This window comes from Dipteris shenzhenensis, chromosome 5 (genome assembly GCF_047967505.1).
Source record: "Dipteris shenzhenensis isolate YYH24624 ecotype China chromosome 5, Dip_SZ_1.0, whole genome shotgun sequence".
In the NCBI taxonomy this organism is placed as follows: Eukaryota; Viridiplantae; Streptophyta; class Polypodiopsida; order Gleicheniales; family Dipteridaceae; genus Dipteris; species Dipteris shenzhenensis.
In genome coordinates this window covers 37,217,484-37,239,001 of record NC_141600.1, presented here as the reverse complement: position 1 = coordinate 37,239,001, position 21,518 = coordinate 37,217,484, and the positions used below count along the sequence as shown (strand labels likewise).

Sequence of the window (21,518 nt, the reverse complement as noted above, 5' to 3'; positions counted from 1 at the left end):
ATCTCATTGGAGTTAGTGACACCAACTTCGTCAGCCAACATGTAGAATGTTCTGTGAATGCCTTCACCATGAAAACTACCCCTGTCTCTACTTGGAAGGTCTTGACCCTCTACTTCCCTCCACTGCACTATTAACATTGTAAGAGTTCACTTTTGAATTGTTTTGCAATTTCCAATTCTAAGTTCACTTTCCAATTGTTTTGCAATTTCCTAAGGCAGTGACATTATGTCAACCATAATCATGGAATCTCTCTGGTTTTGTTGTGGTAAGGTGGGAAACCATGAGTGCTTGCCAGTGCTTGCATTAGTGGGGCTTAGAGTGCTGGGGTCTAGACTGATTCCTAGGCTAGGGCATTAATGAGAAGGTGCAAAAGGAAGCCCATGAGAGGGCTTTACCTTGTGGGACACATGGCACGAAAGAAGGAAACCAAGTGGCAACAATTGGGGATGGGGGAGCGTTTTGGATGGAGAAACCAACTTAGAAGGAGGCCTTGAGAAGCAAACCTCATATAAGGAAGGGGAACTGGCTGGAGAACCCGTGGCTGGGTGGAAAATGTAAGACGATCCCTCGATATGTCCCAGGAAGTCTCACATTGTTATCAAAGCGCCTGTCTGATCATTTGTCTTCATCACGGATTCCGATGCAGAGCTACTGTTTAACAAGAGCTTGCTTCATGCTTCTTCAAGAGCTACATGAAAGAGTGTAGTAAAGCAATAAGCAAAGTCCATTCGAATCCCCCTTGTTTACAGCAGCTTCAGCAGCCGAGACGGCAGCAAAAGTTGAAGCTATTACACTGGTATCTGTCTACACAACAAGCAGTCCAGTATGAAGCAAGTGGACCCATCTTCCTACAATCTGATGATGGAAATGTGAATTAAAAGATACATTCTCCCTACTGAAGCGCCCAGGTTTAGAAGCATATGGATGTTTTCTATTTGGAAGCGCGCATCTAGTCCGCCATTCAGGAGCTTGCTTGTGCCGGAAGGTGTTCATCCAGTCCACCTTTGTAAGAGAGTGTAATAAAGCAATAAGCAAAGTCCATTCAAATCCCCCTCGTTTGCAGCAGCTTCAGTGGCTGAGACGGAATCAAAAGTTGAAGCTATTACTCTGGTATCTATCTACACGACAAGCAGTCCAGCAAAATGCAAGTGGACCCATCTTCCTACAATATGATGATACATTCTCCCTACTGAAGCGCCCAGGTTTAGAAGCATATGGATGTGTTCTATTTTGGAAGCACTCATCTAGTCCGCCATTCAGGAGCTTGCTTGTGCTGGAAGGTGTTCATCCAGTCCACCTTTGCAAGCTTGTACTTGTGCTACCAGGGATGCAACCATGTTTCTTCTCTAGAAACACTGAGGTCTGAGCAAGTATGCTCTCATGCAGCTTCCATCTTCTCAAGCTTCTGCTCTTCCACGTAGATTGTAGATTGATTAGACTGCTGTGAGTTTTGGAATAATAGAGTCATCTCCCCAGTTGTGAGCTTTCAGATGAATGGGGAGGTTGAGTTCAAGATGGGGCCAGCATAAGGGCTGAAGAAGAGAGAGAGGAAGTCTGGTCGGTAGATCCAGTATGACAATGGTACAGCACTTGCAGACGTGCTCAGTAGTAGCAAGTAGCTAGACTGGTACAACAGGCAGTAAAGCAGCATCTGGAGCTTGCAGCAGGGCTGGGGTAGGGCCCTCAATCAAATACTTGATCTCATGCTTGAATATACAGATTGTTGTAGGATAATAATGGAATGAACTTATCTTTGCAAATTGTTCTGAAGTGAGTCTTTTGACCTCCTTTGCTTCCTTTGCGATCTGATTACAAGCATAAGCCCAATGTTGACCATCAATGGGCTAGAATCTGCAATGAAGGAGGAATTCCTTCTTTGCTTCCTTTAGCATATTCTCACCTTGTGCCTCTTTGCCTTGTTCATGTGGAATATTTTTAAGAGTGTCTTTAAAGAATCGACTGAAGGTTTCCTCGAAATGTGTAGGCCCTGTAAATGTTATTTGATCCAGAAAACTATTTTTGATTGGACAAAACATTATTGGGCGCAGGACCACATTGCTTGCCACAGATTTCTTACCATCTCTCAAAGCCTCGTATATTTGCAGTGCATAGGATATATCAAGGCTTCGGCTATTAGTAAAGACAGCTGCAGCTTCCACATCTTTGGCATTCACAAACCACGTCCTTTGACCCCAGATATATCCCACATCATCATCTGTAACTGCTTCATTAAGATGCAAATTAAGATTTTCTCTACAGTGGGACAATGCCTTTTTTTATTGCTTGGAACTGTCGCTCTTGCAGTACTAGCCTTTTGCATTTCACGTCGTGGTTTGCTAGCAAGAGCTTCTAGCATAACTGCAGTGGATAGACCTTGATCTTCTTCAATTTTTTTTAATTCCCGTGCACTCAAGGCTTGTGTTTCATCATCCTTAGTTACATCCACCATTTCTTGCTCTAGAAGTTTGCGCTCATGTTCTACACGTTTGTGACAGCGTGCGTGTTCTTCTTGTCCTTGCATCAAAGTCTGAGCTTTTTGATCTCCTTCATGTTAAGATCCTTGAATATGAGGAGCATATTGTGCATCCTGAAAGTACTCAAACATTATCTTTGCATGCATCCTTTTTACCACCACACTAGGAAATTGCTCCCAAGTATATGTAAGAGCCTCCAATGCACTTTGCAACTCTGGAAACTTTGATGGTTGAGGAGGAGGCATCACAAAGGTCTTTGAGTCTCTCCTTGACACAACAAAATGAAGACTGCCAACTTCAGGATCTGAACTCTTTGTAAAAATATCCATAAAAGTCTCTTTTGGCTCTATCATTATGCCTACTACAAGGCTTGAAGTCATATCTTTTTTTAAGAAAGTAGCATCCCATGGATCTTCAACATCATTGAACTACCTTTTTGACATAAGTAGAAAGAGTCTCTTTTTCTTTTGATGAAGAAAACAAGCTCTTCTGCCCATGTGATATCGAGTCCATCTACTAAAGCCATTGGGGCTATATTCCTTTCCTTTCAAATTCAAAGTGACATCAGAGACCCATGCTCTGATCTCAGAGTCATTTAGGATAGCCCCCACATTAGTTGATTGCTCTATAATCCTACAAGAAAAGATAATGAAGAATTTAGATACATACAAGTAAAGTACAATATACAACGCTTGATATAATAAATGTGGGAAATAGCCCAAAAGGCTTTATAAGGCTTCATATGGCAATAAATGTGGGAAATAGCCTAGAAGGCTTTACAAGGCTTAAATATTTGTACAAATGTAAAAAAATTAGCCAATAAAGCTTTACAATGAAATAAAATGTCCTCTAGTGATAAAGCTTCAATCTTCGTGAAGACATGTAATCTGTCCATCCATTGATTTTCCCTCTAGTCATAAAGCTTCAATCTTCATGATGACATGTAATCTGTCCATCCATTGATATCTGTGCACTGATACCCAACTGATGCAATCTACCCACTAAAAAATGTTCCACTGATATCCACTTATGCAGCCCACTGATACTCATTAAATAGTGAATGGTTGGGATGGTCGGGTTTATTACAAGGCGCTTCATATGACAATAAATGTAAAAAATAGCATAGAAGGCTTTACAAGGTTTTTATGACAATAAATGAGCTTAAATATTTATACAAATGCAATAAAAATAACCAATAAACATCAAGCTCCAATATGTCCCATGACATGTAATCTATCCACTGATATATGTAATCTGTCCACTGATATCTACTCATGCAATCTGCCCACTAATAAACTTCTTGGTAAATGGTAAAAGGTCTTATTTAATAGCATATTATGAGTGTTAAACCGCATGTGAGCGAAGGGACTGACAACGATTAGGAACTAGTTAGAAAAATTTGAGCAGAAGGTGCAAGCCCATAAAAAACGCCTGCAGGGACCTAAATAGGCCCCAGATCCGTGTCTGTAGGGCAGGAAAGCCACATACTGGGTTGGCCGAGTCTGTGGGCAATTGGCTGGCTCACAGACCAGTTGGCTAGTCTGTGAGCAAGCTGGCCAACTTTGGGGAGGCTGCAAAGCCTATAAAAGGGCCCCAGCCACAGAGAAATACAGGAGAGGGGCAAGAGGGCATCCTTGTTCGACTGATCTCGAAATCTGAGCTCATTTGTACCAGGTTTTTCACAGTCTTATAGACCCATTGGTCTCCGAAGACTTTAATAAACTTTATTTATTTATTTATTTCTTTCTCCCCATTCCCTTTGGTAAGCACTTGGCTGTGGGCTGATCTGTACAAAGGAGAAACCCTTTTGATTCAAGCATGTGAAAAGTGAAAGAGTAGACGGGTACCCTCCAAAAAAACCCCAATCTACTCTTTCATAAGCTTTGTTGAGATCCAAAGAGAATGGCTAGCCTCTCGCTCCTGTGCATAGCCGAATCCGAGCCTCCCAAAAAGAGAAAATGCTACCAAAAATGCTTCGCACATGCACAAATCCCATTTGTGTATCGTGAATCTAGAAGAATGGGCTGCAAATGCAAATTGATAGCTTGGGCTAAAATCTCATAAAATGTGCCTAAAAGAGTGATTGGTCTTGATTGGGAAAGCAAATTTTTGCAACCCCCCTTTGAAATAAGATCATTTGTAAGTCAATCAGAGTCCCAAACGCCCTATAGGGATGATGTAACATGGTCCCCAATCATGTACCAAAAAAGCAATGAAAAAGGAGAGTGTCAACCCATTTAAGTCTCTGGGTACTTGCCCTTGTGGAGGGCAAGAAGTGCAATTCTAAACTTGAAATTGGTGAAAGGTGCATTAATATAGATCTTTTGGACTGGTTTGAATAGGATGTCCAAGACTACATTGTTAAGTCAAGTTAATAAGGGAGAATGTCTTTGGGTGCATTGTTGATTTACCAAGGACACATAGAAGTCATGACTCTGAATGGGTAATAGTTGATAGATTAAACAATGGCTCATTTCATCACATCTTTAAAGAACGTGAAAACCCTCGAGGTTGGCAAGATGTTTGTCGAAGGAGTTTTCAGGTTATATGGTTGACCTATTTGTAATGGTAGTGACAGGCACAATAAGTTCGACAACCATTGTAGGGGGTTGTCTTTCATAAGTTGGAAACTAAGTTGAATATGAGCATGTCTGTACATCCACAACGGATGGTTAGACGAAACGTACCAATCAAACTTCAGAAGATACGTTGTGTGCTCATTTTAGTAAACGGCATTTGGTAGGTGTATCTTCGAATTTCGGAGTTTGCACTATAATAGTGCGAAGCATTCAACTATAAGCTATAGCCTATGTATGGATTTCAGGCTAGCACTCCACCATCCTCGGGGCTTGAGGGAGAAAGGGTACAAGTGGCTAAATACATTTTCCAACGCATTAGAGTTGAAGCATGCCTAGGAAAGTATTATGAAAGCTCAAGATAGAGCTGAAAGTTATGTCAATCCACTAAGGGAAAAGTGGGATTTAAAGAAGATGAAGAAAGTTAAGTTGAGAGTAACCAAGTCCTCTCCGAGTTCATGTGGATTCGGATCCGACGCACAGCCACTCGTGACCTTTTCATAGCAATATGCTACTTCCTGCCAGACACATCCCACTTCACCAGAGTTGCATGAGAGGAGGGTGAGACATCGCGATATGCACCCTTACATCAGAATATCCTAGACATTTCAGCCCGCAGGGAAGTTCTCCTTGTTGGGGACTTCAACTCCAGGACGAGCATGCGCCAGGCACCACTCCTGGACTTCCGAGACGACTCTATCATGCTACCAGACATGGACCTAGACGGAGCAGGTATGACCAGGATCCCATTGAACTGACACGGGCCTGTTACTCCATATGGACACGCATTCCTCAATCTGGGCAGGATGCATGATCTCATCATCTACAACGGGCTTGACCTATGGCCCTCCTCAGGTGGTTTTACTTGCTTCCCACAAGGGGGGGGGCACTAGTGTAGTAGATTACATTATGGGATCCCCTACCTTCACTTCATGTATCACCAACTTCACCGTAGCACCACTCCCTCCAGGAGCTGATCACACATACCTATTCTTCACTATCGTCACCCCACGCTTAGCCACACCACACACACCACATAGGAAGCACGACACCTACCACGACATACACTTTGATCACAGCCTCTCACCTGCCTACTCTGGACGCCTAAACAGACTCCTAACCTAAATTGATCACATACCACTCATAGAGGACTGTGCTGCCCTGATTAGTTGCACACTCCATGAGGCTGCCCTCCAAATCTTTCCCCACACCATACGGTCCACTAGACCACCACCCCTTGGTTCTGTACCTTGCAACAACTGGTACGATGCGGAGTGCAAGGCTTATCGCGAACAACTCCGACTTGAAACCAGATGTCACCTCCCAAACACACCAGAAACAGTACGCAAGTACCGACGTCTTGTACGTCGCAAGAAGCATGCATTTCTTCGTCAAAATGAGGAGGAGCTGCTGAACATCTTGTATAGCAACAACTCCAAGGATTTTTGGTGGAGATTCCTTGAGCGTAGGTCTCCATCACCCCTCACCGACACGAGAGTCTGACACACGTATGCACATCTTCTTTATGATGTCCCACACCAGCCCACTCCAGATCTCATACACACCCCTCGCCCCACCACTTGCACGTTGTTCACCAGAGGGGGAGTCAAGGAAACGGCATTGAAACTACACAATGGCCGAGCTAAGGATCACGAGGGGCTATGCACTGAGTTTATTGCATATGGGATCGACACGTTAGCCCTGATCCTAGCTATTCAATGACGCTGTTTGCCTTGGCTTCCCCCGCACTTAGACACTCAACACCATCACTCCCATCTATAAGGCAGGGGATCCCATGGACCTGAGTAACTACAGGACTATCATGATTGGACATGTGATGTCCAAGATCTATGCAGCTGTATTGGATGCGTCGGCCAGCTTGTTCGTAGACATGAGAGGGCTCAGAGCAGAGGGTCAAGTTGGTTTCAGGCGAGACCATGGGACTATGGATCACATACTCACACTTAGGAGTGTCATTGAGGAGGACAGATCACGAAAGGAGAGGGTATATTGCTGCTTTGTGGATTTTCGCAAAGCCTTTGACACAGTACCTTGAGTTCGTGTCATCACACGCCTACAGACATTGGGATTTGATCAGGAGATCATCTAGGCAGTCCGACCAGCCGGTATGTATGGCAGCCCTTGTTGGGGACCTGACGTGTCAGAGATAGAGTGGACACGGGTGGAGCGCCTGCAGATCCTCATGCTCTCATGGATGATCCGGGGAAACCATCTGTACCACATCACATCATTCAGGCCGAGTTTGGTGCTTCTCAACTCCAGCCTCTGATGTAGCCTTTCAGACCATCACATATTTACATCGGGTTAGATCATATGGGGACTGCACATCAGGGAGACAGAGGTTACCATGGTTGGCTCTTGATTCCTCCATGAGACTGGCAGCAGAGGGAGACGACTCATAGATGGTTTGTGAGACTAGGGTTTCACATACCTCCCTTTCAGTACAATTTAAATGTCCCTCCGGTACTCCCATCCACCATCCCGATCGAGCCACACACCAACCAGGTCATTTGAGAGGATCTTCTCCAGTTACACACCTTTAGGATCTGGTTGGAGCTAAGGGAGCTTCCAGTGAAGCTGAGTTTCTACAGAGATTACTGTCTTCGTATTTTGGAGGAGGGATTCATCACACCGCCGGGGTACATTGAGCTTCATATGCCTCACTCACTACGGATCTCCACCGGAGAGTTTCGGGTATCATCACACCGCCTCCGCATAGAGAGCGGCAGAGCAGAGGGGATCCCCAGGGAGCGACGCATATGTATGTTGTGCGACTGTCAGGAGGTTGAGTCGGAGGAGCATTTTATTTTCAGGTGCCCAGTGTACTACGAGATCTGAGGTTGCTACCACTGTCTCTTTAGAGACGGCTCCAGGCTCCTTTCTAGATTCCTCGCCTACCCAAATCAGAGATGCCTCGCGCCTTCATTCACGAGGGGGTCCGACACAGAGAGTACTTACTCAGGCGATGTGGCTTGGGCACATCTTCAGACACCTCTCAGAGCAGGATCACAGAGTTCTTCCCATCGAGTGACATTGACTGGATGGACCTATTTATCCTATTTGGAAGGTGAAAATATGGAGCCATTTGATGGCTAGGAAGATTTGGAAGGTCATTACAGGTATGGAACTGAAGTCCAAGCTTTGGATACCTTAGGTAAAGTCATTCAGCCTGCAGATCTGGGTGCAGAGGAAGAATGGGAGGATATTGCCGTTGAAGCTTGGACAATCCTTTGAGAGACGTATGAAACAAAAAATGTTGCAAGGATTCTTCTATTCTAGATTTGTTCAGGAGCACTTGATAATTGTGAAGGTAATCAGGGATCCATTAGCAGTGGTTGGTTGTATGGTATATAATTCTGAGCTGGCCATGCTTGTATCGAATATGTTGCCCAAGCGTACACATATGAAGCACTGAAAGGAAGCACTAATCCTAAACTAGTCCATAGGTATCATTCGCCTTAAAGGGGAATAAGGTGGGCTCGACATATACCTATGATCTGAAGCTGGCACCTTAAAGGGTGATAAGATGGGCGTGACCTGTAGCCTATGATCTGAAACTGGCACCTACATCCAGAATAGTTAATGTTGTCCATGTCTCACTGCCCAATAGACACAAAGGGGCCTAGCACATATTCAATGAAGAGCGTTATCCATGGATGATGCAGGTCAACTTCAGTATACATCTAAGAAGATTCTGGGTTTCAGAGAATGCATTTTGAGGAGTGGGGTTACTGTGGAATTTATGGAAAGCTGTCATTGGGGATTATTGCAGAATCACATCCTATTTAGATCACAGCTGCTGTTCATCTACTCAGGGAAGCTTACTGATGCCTATGGCTGCAACCCTTCTTTGTTTTATCATCTTAGGTTCTCATTTTGAGGACAACCGTTCTCTCTGTAACATAATACATTAGCAGCTTCTATTGTTGTCATAAATAGGTAGAGCTCATTCTGTGGATAGTTGTAGAATGCTCCTTTTTGTTGTTTGGGATTCAGGGTTACAGATATAGGATAGCTTAGCTTGTGGCTGTGTATGTTTGCCATGTGGCATGGTACATCCACGTGTCATATATATAGAATAACACCACAATTATATGTGTATTGATGCCCATGTCTAGTACCTTACAAGGCCTAGGGTCCATTTGCCACAGCATCTTGGAATAAATTACCACATTGACTGCAATTTCCAGATAATAATCAAGTGCTCTCTCTCAACAATCGTGCTGTCTCTCCAAGTAAACCGGCTTCTTCTCTCTTTCCTTCCCCCCTTCCTCTTCTTACTCGCCTGATTTTCTCTCCCTCCTTCAGCTAGTCTTACACAAAGAACATGCCATACACCTCTCCATGCTAATTAATTTGAGGGAGTGTGAAAGATAGGTCGAGAGATGAGGGTGATTGATAGAGCCCTCAAAGGAGGAACTTAAAGAATCTTGGTAAAAGGTGGATTATTGCAGAAATCTAGTTTGGGAGAATCAATTGAGGAAGATGCCTTGCTGAAGAATGTCCTATTTGATGGGCCATCCAAGCAAGCCTATCTGTGTTGTTATGGGGATTTTCACATCAAACTATCTGCGGATTAAAAAGTGTATTCTACAAGGATGCCTTGAGTGAAATTGGAATGTGAGTACAAATAGACAACTTCATGGACATGCTAGAGCTACTAGCATTCAGCATGAGTGAACTTCATCTCCTGATTCTGACAGTCCACTTATTTTGAGGAGGTAATATAGATGTGTATGAGTATGCAGATATGAGCGAATGTGTGTGAGAACCTTGATGAAGTGTTTAGGCATGCCTTAATAAAGAATCCTTGCTATATGTGATGCAGTGATTGTTTGTAATCATGTGGGGTAACTAACCTAAGATTGAAAACTGCAGTTGTACAGGAGTTAGGGCGTGGTCGTCTATTCAGCCAACTGAAAATATTTGAGTATTCTTTTGACACAGTTTTCAAAATACCCGTTTTTACTGTTTGTGCAGGAGATGCAAGAGTTTTTGAAAGATTTGAAACAGTGGGAACAACGAGTAAAGGAAAAAGATAAGAAACTCAAGATCGAATCTGAACATGAAGAAGTCTCGGTACTATCCTATGTTTTGATTGTATAGTTTTCTTTGGATCACACCTTTGGTCTCTTAAGGCAAAATATTTCAACGACGACTATCGAGCAATTATGCCTGCTAAGTCTCTCAAGCCAGGATTTCACTTGCTCATCATACATTGCTTTGAAGTGCAGAAAATCCCACCCATTCGAGGGCATGCTGAGAGAATGTCTTCAACAACCAAAGTGCCAACAAAAACAGCAGTCTTGAGTGAAAGGATGAATGTACAAAGCACATCTACAACAGCCACAGGACACACCTATGATTACCATAATAAATGGGACAAATTTGATGTGGTAGATTTTCACTTAATGTTGTGTTTGTTTCTAGTAAAGGATGCTTGATATGTTTTGCAATAAATATTTGGTGTTTGGTAGGAAACTGCACTCAGAGAAGCAGATGCAGACGATGTAACTAAGTTAAGATCTGGAAAGGTGACTGGGAAGAAGACTCAACTCAGTGCAAACATGCAGAATCAGATAGGAGGTACAAGACAGGCTTCTGTCCCTAAGTCCATCCCTCAGGCAGATCAAGGATTGGCAGGTTTGGGCACCATACATAAGCTCTCCGGTGCTTTTAAATCATCAGAGTCCTTTCCAGATGCAACTTCAGAGAAAGAATTGGTGAGATATGTTACACTGGCTGTATTATTCCCATATCAAGCATCAGCAAGACAAATGAGCTCCTTCATGTTGGCCTTGTTTTTTGAGAATTTCTTTTGACAACATCCTTTTTTTCGGCAGGGTAATAAGTATTTCAAAGAGAAAAGGTTTGTTCAAGCTATTGATTGTTATTCTCGAAGCATAGCCTTGCAACCGTCTGCTGTGGCATTTGCAAATAGAGCTATGGCATTTATGAAGATAAGGAGGTCTGCCAATAATCTTCTGGAAGTCTCAACCTAAGTCTAAGGTAAATAATGGTGTGTCTATCTTTAACACAGGTTTTATGAAATTTGTATTGGGGCCAGGTTTAACGAAGCTGAAGTAGATTGTACAGAAGCTATTGCTTTAGATGACCGATATGTTAAGGCATATTCACGAAGAGGCACAGCAAGGAAAGAACTAGGAAACTTTTTAGCAGCAGTTGAAGGTAACCAGCTCTCTTCTTTTCTTGAAAATTGTCAAGAAGTAGCAACTTTGCAGGGGCATAATTCATAAGTTTGCCCTTTTGTGATTGTCTTCGACTGCGCCTGAAGATGAGTTCTCAGTTAAACCTTTCGACGAGCATGGATTCTGGATACTTTATTAAAAATATTGGTTTTTTTTTTGATTGGTTACCTTATGGAAAATGTTATGAATACGTGGAAATCCAAGATTTGCTCAGTTTTTTACAAGGTGTTTGTATCAAGAGATGCATCCAATAATTAGCTGGTCTTTGAGAAACTTAATCAGAATCTGGTTCATTTTGAAGACTCAAGTTTTTTTTTGTGACGTGCCTGTAAACTCATAGCCTAACCTCAAAAGGCCAGGGAAAATAAACAAAAATAAGGGGTGTTCTTACTACTTGTGAAAAAACCCGAAATATATGACAAAATGATGCACTCACAAACTGCACACTGTGAACAGTGGGATGCTGCCCACTAGTGCTGGAACTTGTTGAAAGGGGGTAGGGGCACATTAGAGGAAGGGGGTAGAATGGAGAGAGAAGAAGGGGGAGAAGGAAGGAGATGGGGTAGGAGAGAGAGAGAGAGGACGAGGTGGGGGAGAAAGAAAGATATATTAACATATGCAGACGGCCTCATTGGCCTATGAGACAAGGTACACATAGAACGGAAACTATTACATCTCTGAGGAGAGAGATAAAAAATAATATCAAGTCTGGTTAAATACACAAGATACATGAATGGAGGTCCCAAAAAGGTGTGGGATATCATGGTGGGCCTGGTGGTGGGCAGGGCTGTACTGACATGAAGCCAAAGATAGAGTGCTGGCGGCTATCTGTGGATGTGGTCCGTCGTGGCCTCTTGGCAATGGCTCTGCATCTAACAAGGACCACGGTAACCCCTGAACATGGAGAGGGGAAGTGCACAAGGCATCTCCTAGATAATGCATAAAGCAGCTCCAAAATTATTATACAGCGTACCTATATTCTAGTACTATCGTAGTGTGACCTTCATTACATCAGTTTAAGACTAGAGTCTTTGGGATTAGATTTGAATTCTCTAATCAATGCTTGTCCTTCACGTTAGGCCACCCATTTTCCTACTTTCCTAGCTTCTTTCACTTTAGCAAGTTGAGGGGTTCTTTGCTTGACCTGAGTTGGAGTGACCTCCTGAGATATCCATATATTCGTGCCCTTCAGCTTGTGTGTTTGTTGGAGAATCTTGATCCTTGCTCTAGAGAGATTTGTATCTAACTTTCCTTTTGCTGGATATTGCAAATAGCATTTGGGTCCCATTCCACTTGTGGTATCTTCTCCTTGAGGCAGTTGATTTTATCTTGTGTATATTCCCTTGTGCTAAGACAGCATCTGGTAACCCCCTCGTGTGTAAGATCAGCTTGTTAGTTTCTCAGGCATCTTGCTCTTTCGCTTCCATGTAAAGACCAGCTTTGCTCAATATACTATTTACATTAGCAATCATCTCTTGTTTCATTGATTTCACCTGAGTGGTGACCATTTCTTGCATTTAGTAACCAACTATGGTGTTGGTGGAGATGCATTACATTGGTGTAGTACCTCATGGAGGACTTCCTGCTGCCCATTGCTCTCCATATCAAGAACTTTCCTTTCAAGAGCACAAAGCTTGAGCTCCCAAACTTTGAGCTCTAGGTAATAAGCACACTCTTTTGGATGCAAAATAGGCTTTATTCTTTGATATGTTTTTGCATATGGACTTGAAGGCAAAACCTGCAACAATACAGTAGGAAAGCCTGCAAGCCGAGGTCAAGGGGACATACGTCTTTACCTTGGGAGTCTCTATATACGCGTGTATACACTGGAAAGCCCCTTTGTTGTACTTAACCCTTGTTGTGCTTGGGGGTTCAACCCAACCTGGAGTGGGGTTAAGATGCTAAACCTGCTGGATGAACTAGACGAAGTATAACTCTGCAAGATGAGCTGTGAGCAGAGACTTATGGCGACATGACGAAGTGGCATGGAGCTGGGAATTCCTAGTTGAACTGCTGAGTAGAGCTACCGGTGTGTGACAGACTCTATTATTGGTGGTCTACTGACGGTGTGACGGACCTTGCTGTTGGTCTGCTATCTGCTAGTGGCTGGGAGGTGGAGAGGGGCAGGAGGGTCTGTTGGTATGTTGGCAGTTGAAAGGTGGTGGGTGGGAGAGGAGCTACTCGGCTGAAAGGCGGTGGGTGGGAGGAGCTAGGCAGCGGGTGAGGGCAGCTAGGCGGCGGGTGAGAGAGAAATAAAGAAAATAAGAGAGTTTATAAAAAGTCTGCGAAAGACCGAAGTGTCTATGAGGCTGAAGGAACCTGATAGGGGTGGAGCCTGTAAGGGGGCATCGAAACCCATGACGAATACAAGAACAGCCATAAAAATAACAATTAACGATACATATAGAGAAATCCCTAGACTTGTGGAGCAATGGTGACATGTGATGGTCACCCGGAAGTCAAGCCTAAGGGGGGGGGGGGTAGTGATGCAAGAGGCTGTGGTGGCATAAAGCCAATGATGGGGCGCTAACGGATGTTCGTGAGTATGGTCCACTGTGGTCTCTTGGCTATGGCCCTGTGACTAACAAGTGCCAGAGGCAAGGTCCCCGAGTTTGATTTGTGCCTCAACTCATTGGGCGGGTGTTGCTTTGGCCCTCCAGTACGCCTTCTCCTTGAGAGTTGATGGCCAGTGCTGTCTAGTTGGATGAACTTAGTGATCATGCTCTGAGAGGAGTTTGGATGTACGTCCTGATTTTGCCTATGTGTCACGGGTAAACACTCCCTATGTGGGATGGCCTCGTGGATAAAGGCCACTAGGCATCTCTGATCTGGGTGGTCCGAAGCCATCCCTGAAAAGATAGCGACAATGACTTGATCTCATAGTATACTGGGTATTTGAAAGCAAAATGCTCCTCCGACTCCATCTCTTGATCATCACATAAAGTGTAGATGCTACCCTCTCTGGGTATGCCATCCGCCCGTCCACTCTCAATATGAAGTCAGCGTGAAGAAACTTGGAACTGTCCGATCTAATATCCTCAAAGAGTGAGGGAGATGGATCTGTGCGTATCCGGGTGGATCAATGAAGCCTCTATTGAAATCCACAAGCAACACTCTTTGTAGAAGTTAATCTTCATAGGGAGATCGCGGGGTGTCAACCAGGTCCTGAAAGTGTGTAGCTGTAAGAGATCCTCTCGGATAACCTTGTTCACCTCGTGATACGTGAGCGAGATGGAGGGGGCCTCAATGCTATTCTGAAAGGGTGTAATCCATCTATGTGGAGCCCCGGTCTCTCAAACCACCTGCATGTACGTGCATACTAGCATCTCTTATCACCCTTAGCTACCAAAGCCATGGATGAGGAAAGGGCCAACCATGGTAGCCTGAATCACCCCAAAGTGCAAGATCCAATACTCCTTGATGCGGTAGAGTGTGATGACCTAGAATGTTGCATTGGGTTGTAGTGGGGATGCCCATGTGATGCGGGATTGAAGGCTTACTGTGGGTCCTCCGTGAGGGCATGAGAACGTGAAGCCTCTCGACTCAAGCCCAGTCTGTATCTGAAAGGCCTAGCCCCCAACAAGGGCTGCCATACATAACCGCTGGTTACCAAAAGAGTTAAACAAAAGAGTCTTGGTCTGGGGATCTTGGAAATGAGAGTGAAAGCATTGCCACTCGAGTCTAGCAAGTGCGGCGAATCTCCTGCTCTATTGGGTCGGAGTGTTGGTCGCATCGGGAAGATTGGTCCAGAGAAAAGAACCAACTATCAATGTTTTAATACCACCATGAAGTTTTCCCACTAGTTTGGCTTCCATTCTTTTCATTGGTTTTAGTTTTCAACAAACCAAGAAAAAATTGTACAGTGTGCCCTTGAATGGGTGTGCATAATCTAAGCATAACATTAGAGGCCCCTTAAACCCAATCTAAGCTTCTCAATCAGGTGTGTTCTTTGGTTGAAGAGAAGCTCATAGTGTAATTTTTTGAATAATTACTTAGTTTCATGTATGTGTAGGATAAAATTTTGATGCTTAGAAATAAATTGTTATATATCCTATACTCGTCATTTAATTTATGCGTGCTTCACACGCAACATAGCACTTGCACTTCTTTAACCATCTCATTCGAAATTCTTATTGCATACTTTTTTAGTCTCATGTCTAAGATTGGAATGTGTACTATGACTTGCAGATACATTTGGTTTTACCAAGGTTGACCTTCAAGTCATGTGTCTCGCAGAAGGTCTAGAGTGTGTCCAAGTGTCACTAAAGCCCCTCTGCTCAGGAGGAGAGTAGGACCACGCCATCTACATATAGTAGAACCTGGAGCAGGGATTTGGCTAGAGAGTAGCTAGCCCCCCCAAGAGTCCCATTGAAAGTCTCAAGATTGTCTATGTAGAGGCTAACCAATGTTTGTGATAGTGGATAACCTTGTTTGATACCAACAGTGCTCATAATACACCTTTCCAAACCTCCCGAGACTCTCATAAAGTGCCACGACTGCCCAGATGATCTCTTGATCATATCTCAATGCCTACAGACATTTGATGAGTCGAGCTCTCACCCACTGTGTGCAGAAATCCACAAAGCAACAATAAACCCTTTGTCTCTATGCCCTAGCCTCCTCAATGACCCCTTTGAGTGTGAGCATGTGATGGTCTCTCCGAAAGCCATCCTGTTCCACGGCTCTAAGTCCCTGAAGCCCCCTTCTAACCAGCTTGGAGCATTGATCCATAGATCTTGGACATGACATGTCCAATCATAATGGTACTGTAGTCTTGCAGACTTATGGGATCCCCTGGCTTATGAAGGGTGGTGATGGCATTGAGGGTCCAAGCGTGGGAAAAACGGGTGCAAACCACTTCGTTAAAAAGCTTTGCTAAGATCAGGGCCAAAGTATCTATATGAACTGATTGCATAGCTCCTCGTGATTTTTCACTCGGCAGTTGTAAAGCTTTAGGGCTGCATGTTTGACACCATCAGCTGTGAAAAGTGTGCACGATGTGAGGCGCGGTGTGTGTGAGAGATCTGATGCTGGCTGCTTAGGGATATCATAAAGCGTGGGTACATAGGAGTGTCAGAGTTTGGTATTTGTGAGAGGGGATGGGGTGCAATCTCCCTGCTGTTTTTCTACCTTCCTTTACTCTCTCTCTCTCTCTCTCTCTCTCTCTCTAGCTCTCTCTTTCACTCTCTGATTTTACTGTGTTTCTGCTACTTTTCCAACAGTAAAAGTCTGACAGATAAGTGGAAATTGATGGCTAGAGCTGTCTCTGCAACTGTCTTTACTCTCTCTCTCTCTCTCTCTCTCTCTCTCTCTCTAGCTCTCTCTTTCACTCTCTCACTCTACACAGTACGAGGGCCCAGGACAACAGTCAAGTTGGACCCCCCCGAAGGTTTTTATTACTTGAGAGAAGAAGGAATACATAGTTCAGCGTAGAGCTGTGTCTTACAAATTCAAACGTGAATTCATTTTACAAGAGCTTTAAGCTCATTCCAAAATGGCAACATGCCACTTGTCTAAAATCTAGACTAAGTCCTATTACATGCCTCTAAGGGCAATTTCTGGGATCTTCGTAGCACTTGGTCACGCGGGTGGCCTCCGAAATGCTCGCTACTCTCCAAATTTCTTGAGTCTTTAGCCCCTCATAGTACCTGCAACAATTAATTAAAGTGCACCACCATGGCACCCATTAATTGTTAGCAAATAATAAATTGTGGACTAATCCTAGTCACAGGTGGGCGTCCCCACTGAGCAAACATGTGAACAAAACATAGAACACAATTCTTGGTCGACCGAAGTCAACCCTCTTGGTCGTAATTAAGGAGCTTTGACCAATGGTCGTGGTGCCTTAATTATGGCCAAGTCTTTGCAACCGAAGCTGGCACATCTCTCCAACCGAAGCTGGCACAACTTGGTTAACTGTAGTTAACCCTCTTGGCGCATGCCAAGTCTCATTGACCGAAGTCAACTCTCTTTGACCATAGTTAGCTCTGTGGTTCTCTAGTTAACCGCAGTTAACCTTCTTGGTAATAAACCAAGTCTCCTCGATCGAAATCAGGCTTACTTGACCAGAGTCAAGTGTCTTTGACCGTAGTCAATTCTTTGACCATTAAAAGAAATCTTTGACCATAATTAACACAAATGAAAACTCTTTAATTATGATAAGATAAATGGTCAACTGTACTTTGACTCGGGATATTTTTATTTGTGGTGACATCTCGTCGGCTTTTATTCAGTTGACCTCAACTGAAAAGCTTCCTTGTAAACATCCAAAAGCTGTGGATGATCGGACGACATGTCTTCATCCATCCACACTTAGCATCCAATGCCGTATAATTCTTGAATTTTACAAGATACCTGTAAAACTCCTTGCCTTGAGGGCCTTTGTGTACAATATGGTACACAGTCAGCTTTGGCTGGAGGACCTCCTTCAGCTCACCCACTTCTGGTGGATCCTCTAATATTGGCTCTATAGGCTCTGGCCCTTGGAATTTCTTTAGAAGACTCACATGGAATGCATTGGAATCAATGCTCTGGCAATGCCAACCAATATGCAACCTCATTAATCTTTTATGTAACCCTCAAACGGCCATAGTACTTGGAAGATAACTTTGCATACACTTTTTGTTTGCCTTTAAAGTTGCGGAGCCTAGCTTTCTCGAACTTGAAAAGTACCCAATCCCCTTCCTTGAGATTTAACTGTCTCCTATGCTTATCTGCAGCTCTTTTATGTTTTCTTGAGACCTTTCAATTGCTGTCTGGACTTGGCTGAAAGCTGTCTGGAGGTCTCTCACAAACTGGTCAATTGTAAAAATTTTATCTTTGGTCCTTAGGATAGGTGGCAGAATCACCTTCCCATAGATGACCTCAAAGAGCACTTTCCGTGTAGAGCTGTGTACTGTATTATCGTAAGCAAACTCTATTAATGGTAGGTACTTTTCCCAGTCTGAACCTTGGTCACCCACGTAGCATTTTAGCATATCCAATGCTGTAGAATTTGCTACTTCACTTTGACCATCTGTCTGGGGATGAAAAGAAGAAGAAAAATTCAGATTCGTCCCCGTGTGCATTGCATTGCGTTGTCTATAACTAAATAGGCAGTCAGCCATATTATCAAATAAAGCTCTCCAGAATAGACTGGTAATTTTGGGATCTCGATCACTGACAATGGATTTAGGCATACCATGGTGCTTAAATATCTGTGCCATGAAAAGCTTAGCCATATGATGTGCCTTAATGGTTTTGCGAACCGGAATGAAATGTGCTTTTTTTATAATATCTTTTCCTTTTGGGAAGCCACAGAGTGGGCTATGCAGAGTGGGCAGAGGCTAGCAAAGTGGGCAAAGGCTAGCAGAGTGGGCAGAGGCTATGCAGAGTGGGCAAAGGCTAGCAGTTTTACTCTTGGACTTCGAGAAAGCCTATGACTGAGTAGATTGGGGTTTTCTTGAGGGCACTCTTCTACGGTTTGGATTTTCAGATACTTGGATCAGAGGTGGCCTCCCTTTACAGATCAGCCCACAGCCAGGTTTTGATTGGAGGGGTGAGGGGTGACAGGTTTCAGATTTCCAGATCAGTTCGTCAAGGATACCCTTTAGCCCCCTTCCTCTTTCTTTTTGTGGCAAAAGCTATGAGTATCTTCCTTAGATCTCAAGCTGAGTTTTTTGGGCTGAGACTGCCCTTGAGACAGGAGCAGGAGCTTTTGGACTGTGAGTTGGCTGATGACACTGCTATTTTTATTCAGGCCTCCTTGCAGTCACTTGATTCTTTCCGGATAGCCTTGGATATTTTTTGCTCAGCTACAGGGGCACACATTAACTGGCATAAATCCTTTGGCTTTTGGATCAGTGATGAGGACACTCCAGGCTGGGGAGTTGACATTGGTTTTTCCTGGATTCAGAGGGGTGTTCCTATCAGGTATTTGGGATGCCAGGTAGGATTGGACATCTCTCCAGCACAGCAGTTTGCCCCAGTACTAGAAAGTATAAGGATCTGGAGCTCTGCCAACCTCGACCTTGCATCTAGAGTTGTGGTAGTGAACCAGGTTCTCTTGGCCACCTCCTGGTTTGTGTGTTCTTGCTGGTGCCGGTCTAGGGATTGCATCACTCAGCTCATCAGACCAGTCAGGAATTTTTTATGGAGTGGACTTGATGGCATAGCAGATGTTGCAGCAAGGGTGGCCTGGGAGACTATTATTCTCCCTACATGTGAAGGGGGCCTTAATGTCATTGACCCGGACTTGCAGTGCAGGGCATTGCTTTGTAAGGTGGTGGTGAGGGGACTCATGCCTGGGCAGGAACCTTGGAAGGATTTCTTTTTTGGACGCATTCAGACTTGCACACCAACCCTGGGAGATGATTGGGTGGACAGCCCTCGTTGGATTTTCACATCAGCCCCTCTCAGATCTCCTGCCTCTCCTCTCATGACTGCCATCCTGAAAGCTTGGGGGAGCTTCAGGAACACTCTTCGAAGGATTCCACCTTCTAACGTCGAAGAGATTGATAGGCAGCCAATCATTTGGAATGATAGTATTCTTGACGAGCATGCCAAACCACTTGGGCACTTCCCATTACATGCAGTGGTCTAAATGGGAGAGAGGCCCCGCCTACACAGTAGGCACTTGGAAATCTTTTATCAGGCTACCTGAGGATCAGAGATTGCAGTCCGTGAGTCACCTTAGAGGGGTAGCACGCAGGATTCAGCAGATAGATGCAGCCATCTCGGTGGAATGGACAGTTGAGCTGCCTATTACTTCCACCACTTGGATGGGGGCTTTTTTGAGGACATCAGTTCCTTTACAGGTGATCGCTCTCCGAGGTCTCGGGGAAGACGCATTGGTCTTTGATTTGGGGATGGAGGTTTACTTTCTACATCCAAGGATGGCATTCTTCTTGAGGTTGCCTTTCAGCCTGTCAGGATTGCTGGTTTTGTGGACCATGGAGCGGGCTTGCAGTGGTACTTAGACCCCGACCCTCTGCTCTTGGCCTTGGGATCATGGAGGTTGTGGTTATATGGAGGTGCACCTATCAGGTGCTTGCAGTGGGACCCAGGAGAGTGGGAATGGATAGATCATGGGCACTGAGAGGGGGGGATGCCCTTCTTTCGTTTCACGGTTGGTAATGCCAGGAGGTTTCAGCTGAACAGTAGGGGTTGGATTCCCTCCAGAGCCCCCCATTGGGAAAGCTTCTTCATCACTGCAGATTTGCGTAGAAATTTCTAGAGGAGGCTCTAAAAATCCCTCACAAATAGAAAGATCACTCTTCTCTTTTGGCTTTCTATTCATGGAGGGATTGTAGTGAACCTGTGGAGATCACGATTTGGGGCTGATCCCACTTGTCCTCGACGTCTTTCTGCAGAGGAGTCAGTGCGACATTGCCTTTGGGACTGCAGTCAAGCGAGGACTGTTTGGAAAGGGGTTGCTCGGATACTCAGCATCTTTCACACTTCCCCTTTCTTCATGACTTGGGGCTCGGTCGCATGGTTATCTCTTACCGGGCCCCAGGTGTTTTATGAGGGTGAGCCTTCTTCTTGGGCACTCTTGGTCAGCCGGTAGGTGATAGATCCCTGCTCTCTGCAGGATGTACCACTTACTCCCTTCAGAGCTTCTCATGTTTCAGTGGACACCTCTTGGGAGATTTTGGCTAGCAAACACCTCTTGGGAGATTTTGGCTAGCATTTCCTCTTGGCACATTTGGAGAGCCAGATGTACTGAGGCCTTAGATGGCACCCAGATACACCCATTACAGGTGTTCACGGGTATTGGACTGACACGGTTCACACTTTGATAGCCATATGGGCTAGCATGCAGGGCCCTTCACCTCTTCTAGAACGACTATATTTCTTCGAGTTTGGAGGGGTTCTCCCTTTTTCTCGGAGGTTTCTACCGGATTGAGATGGCACTTTCAGCCTCAATCCTTTATTTTTGGCTCTTGAGCTTTTCGTGCATTGCATGATGTATCCCGTATGGAGCTTGCTCTAACAGTTTTTCTTTGATACTTAATAGAAGTCTCTTTTTGCAAAAAAAAAAAGAAAAGAGTAGGTCCTCTTCCCAAGAAGAAGAAGACTAAGCATCATCACAGTTCATCTAGTTCGTCTTCATCTTCTAGCTCTACCTCTTCATCCTCAACATCATCTCCTTCTTCAGAGCCAAAGAAGAAGAAGAAGAAGAAGAAAAAGTCTAGCAGGAAGGCAGAGACTAAAGAATTCAAGGACATTGGGAAGTTAATAAGATTTGCCACTTACAA

General features: G+C 44.4%; 1 protein-coding gene across 2 annotated transcripts in view; it reads left to right on the top strand.

The window, feature by feature from the left end:
* LOC147901974 (uncharacterized) overlaps nucleotides 1-21,518 on the top strand; it is a 152,170-nt gene that overhangs the window by 12,615 nt on the left and 118,037 nt on the right. For both annotated transcript variants that reach the window (XM_087375122.1, XM_087375121.1), the window contains exons 3-7: nucleotides 10,052-10,150; nucleotides 10,306-10,467; nucleotides 10,549-10,794; nucleotides 10,915-11,039; nucleotides 11,139-11,260. In XM_087375122.1, the coding sequence (XP_087231248.1) occupies nucleotides 10,052-10,150; nucleotides 10,306-10,467; nucleotides 10,549-10,794; nucleotides 10,915-11,039; nucleotides 11,139-11,260 (754 nt within the window). The remainder of the gene's footprint in view (nucleotides 1-10,051; nucleotides 10,151-10,305; nucleotides 10,468-10,548; nucleotides 10,795-10,914; nucleotides 11,040-11,138; nucleotides 11,261-21,518) is intronic.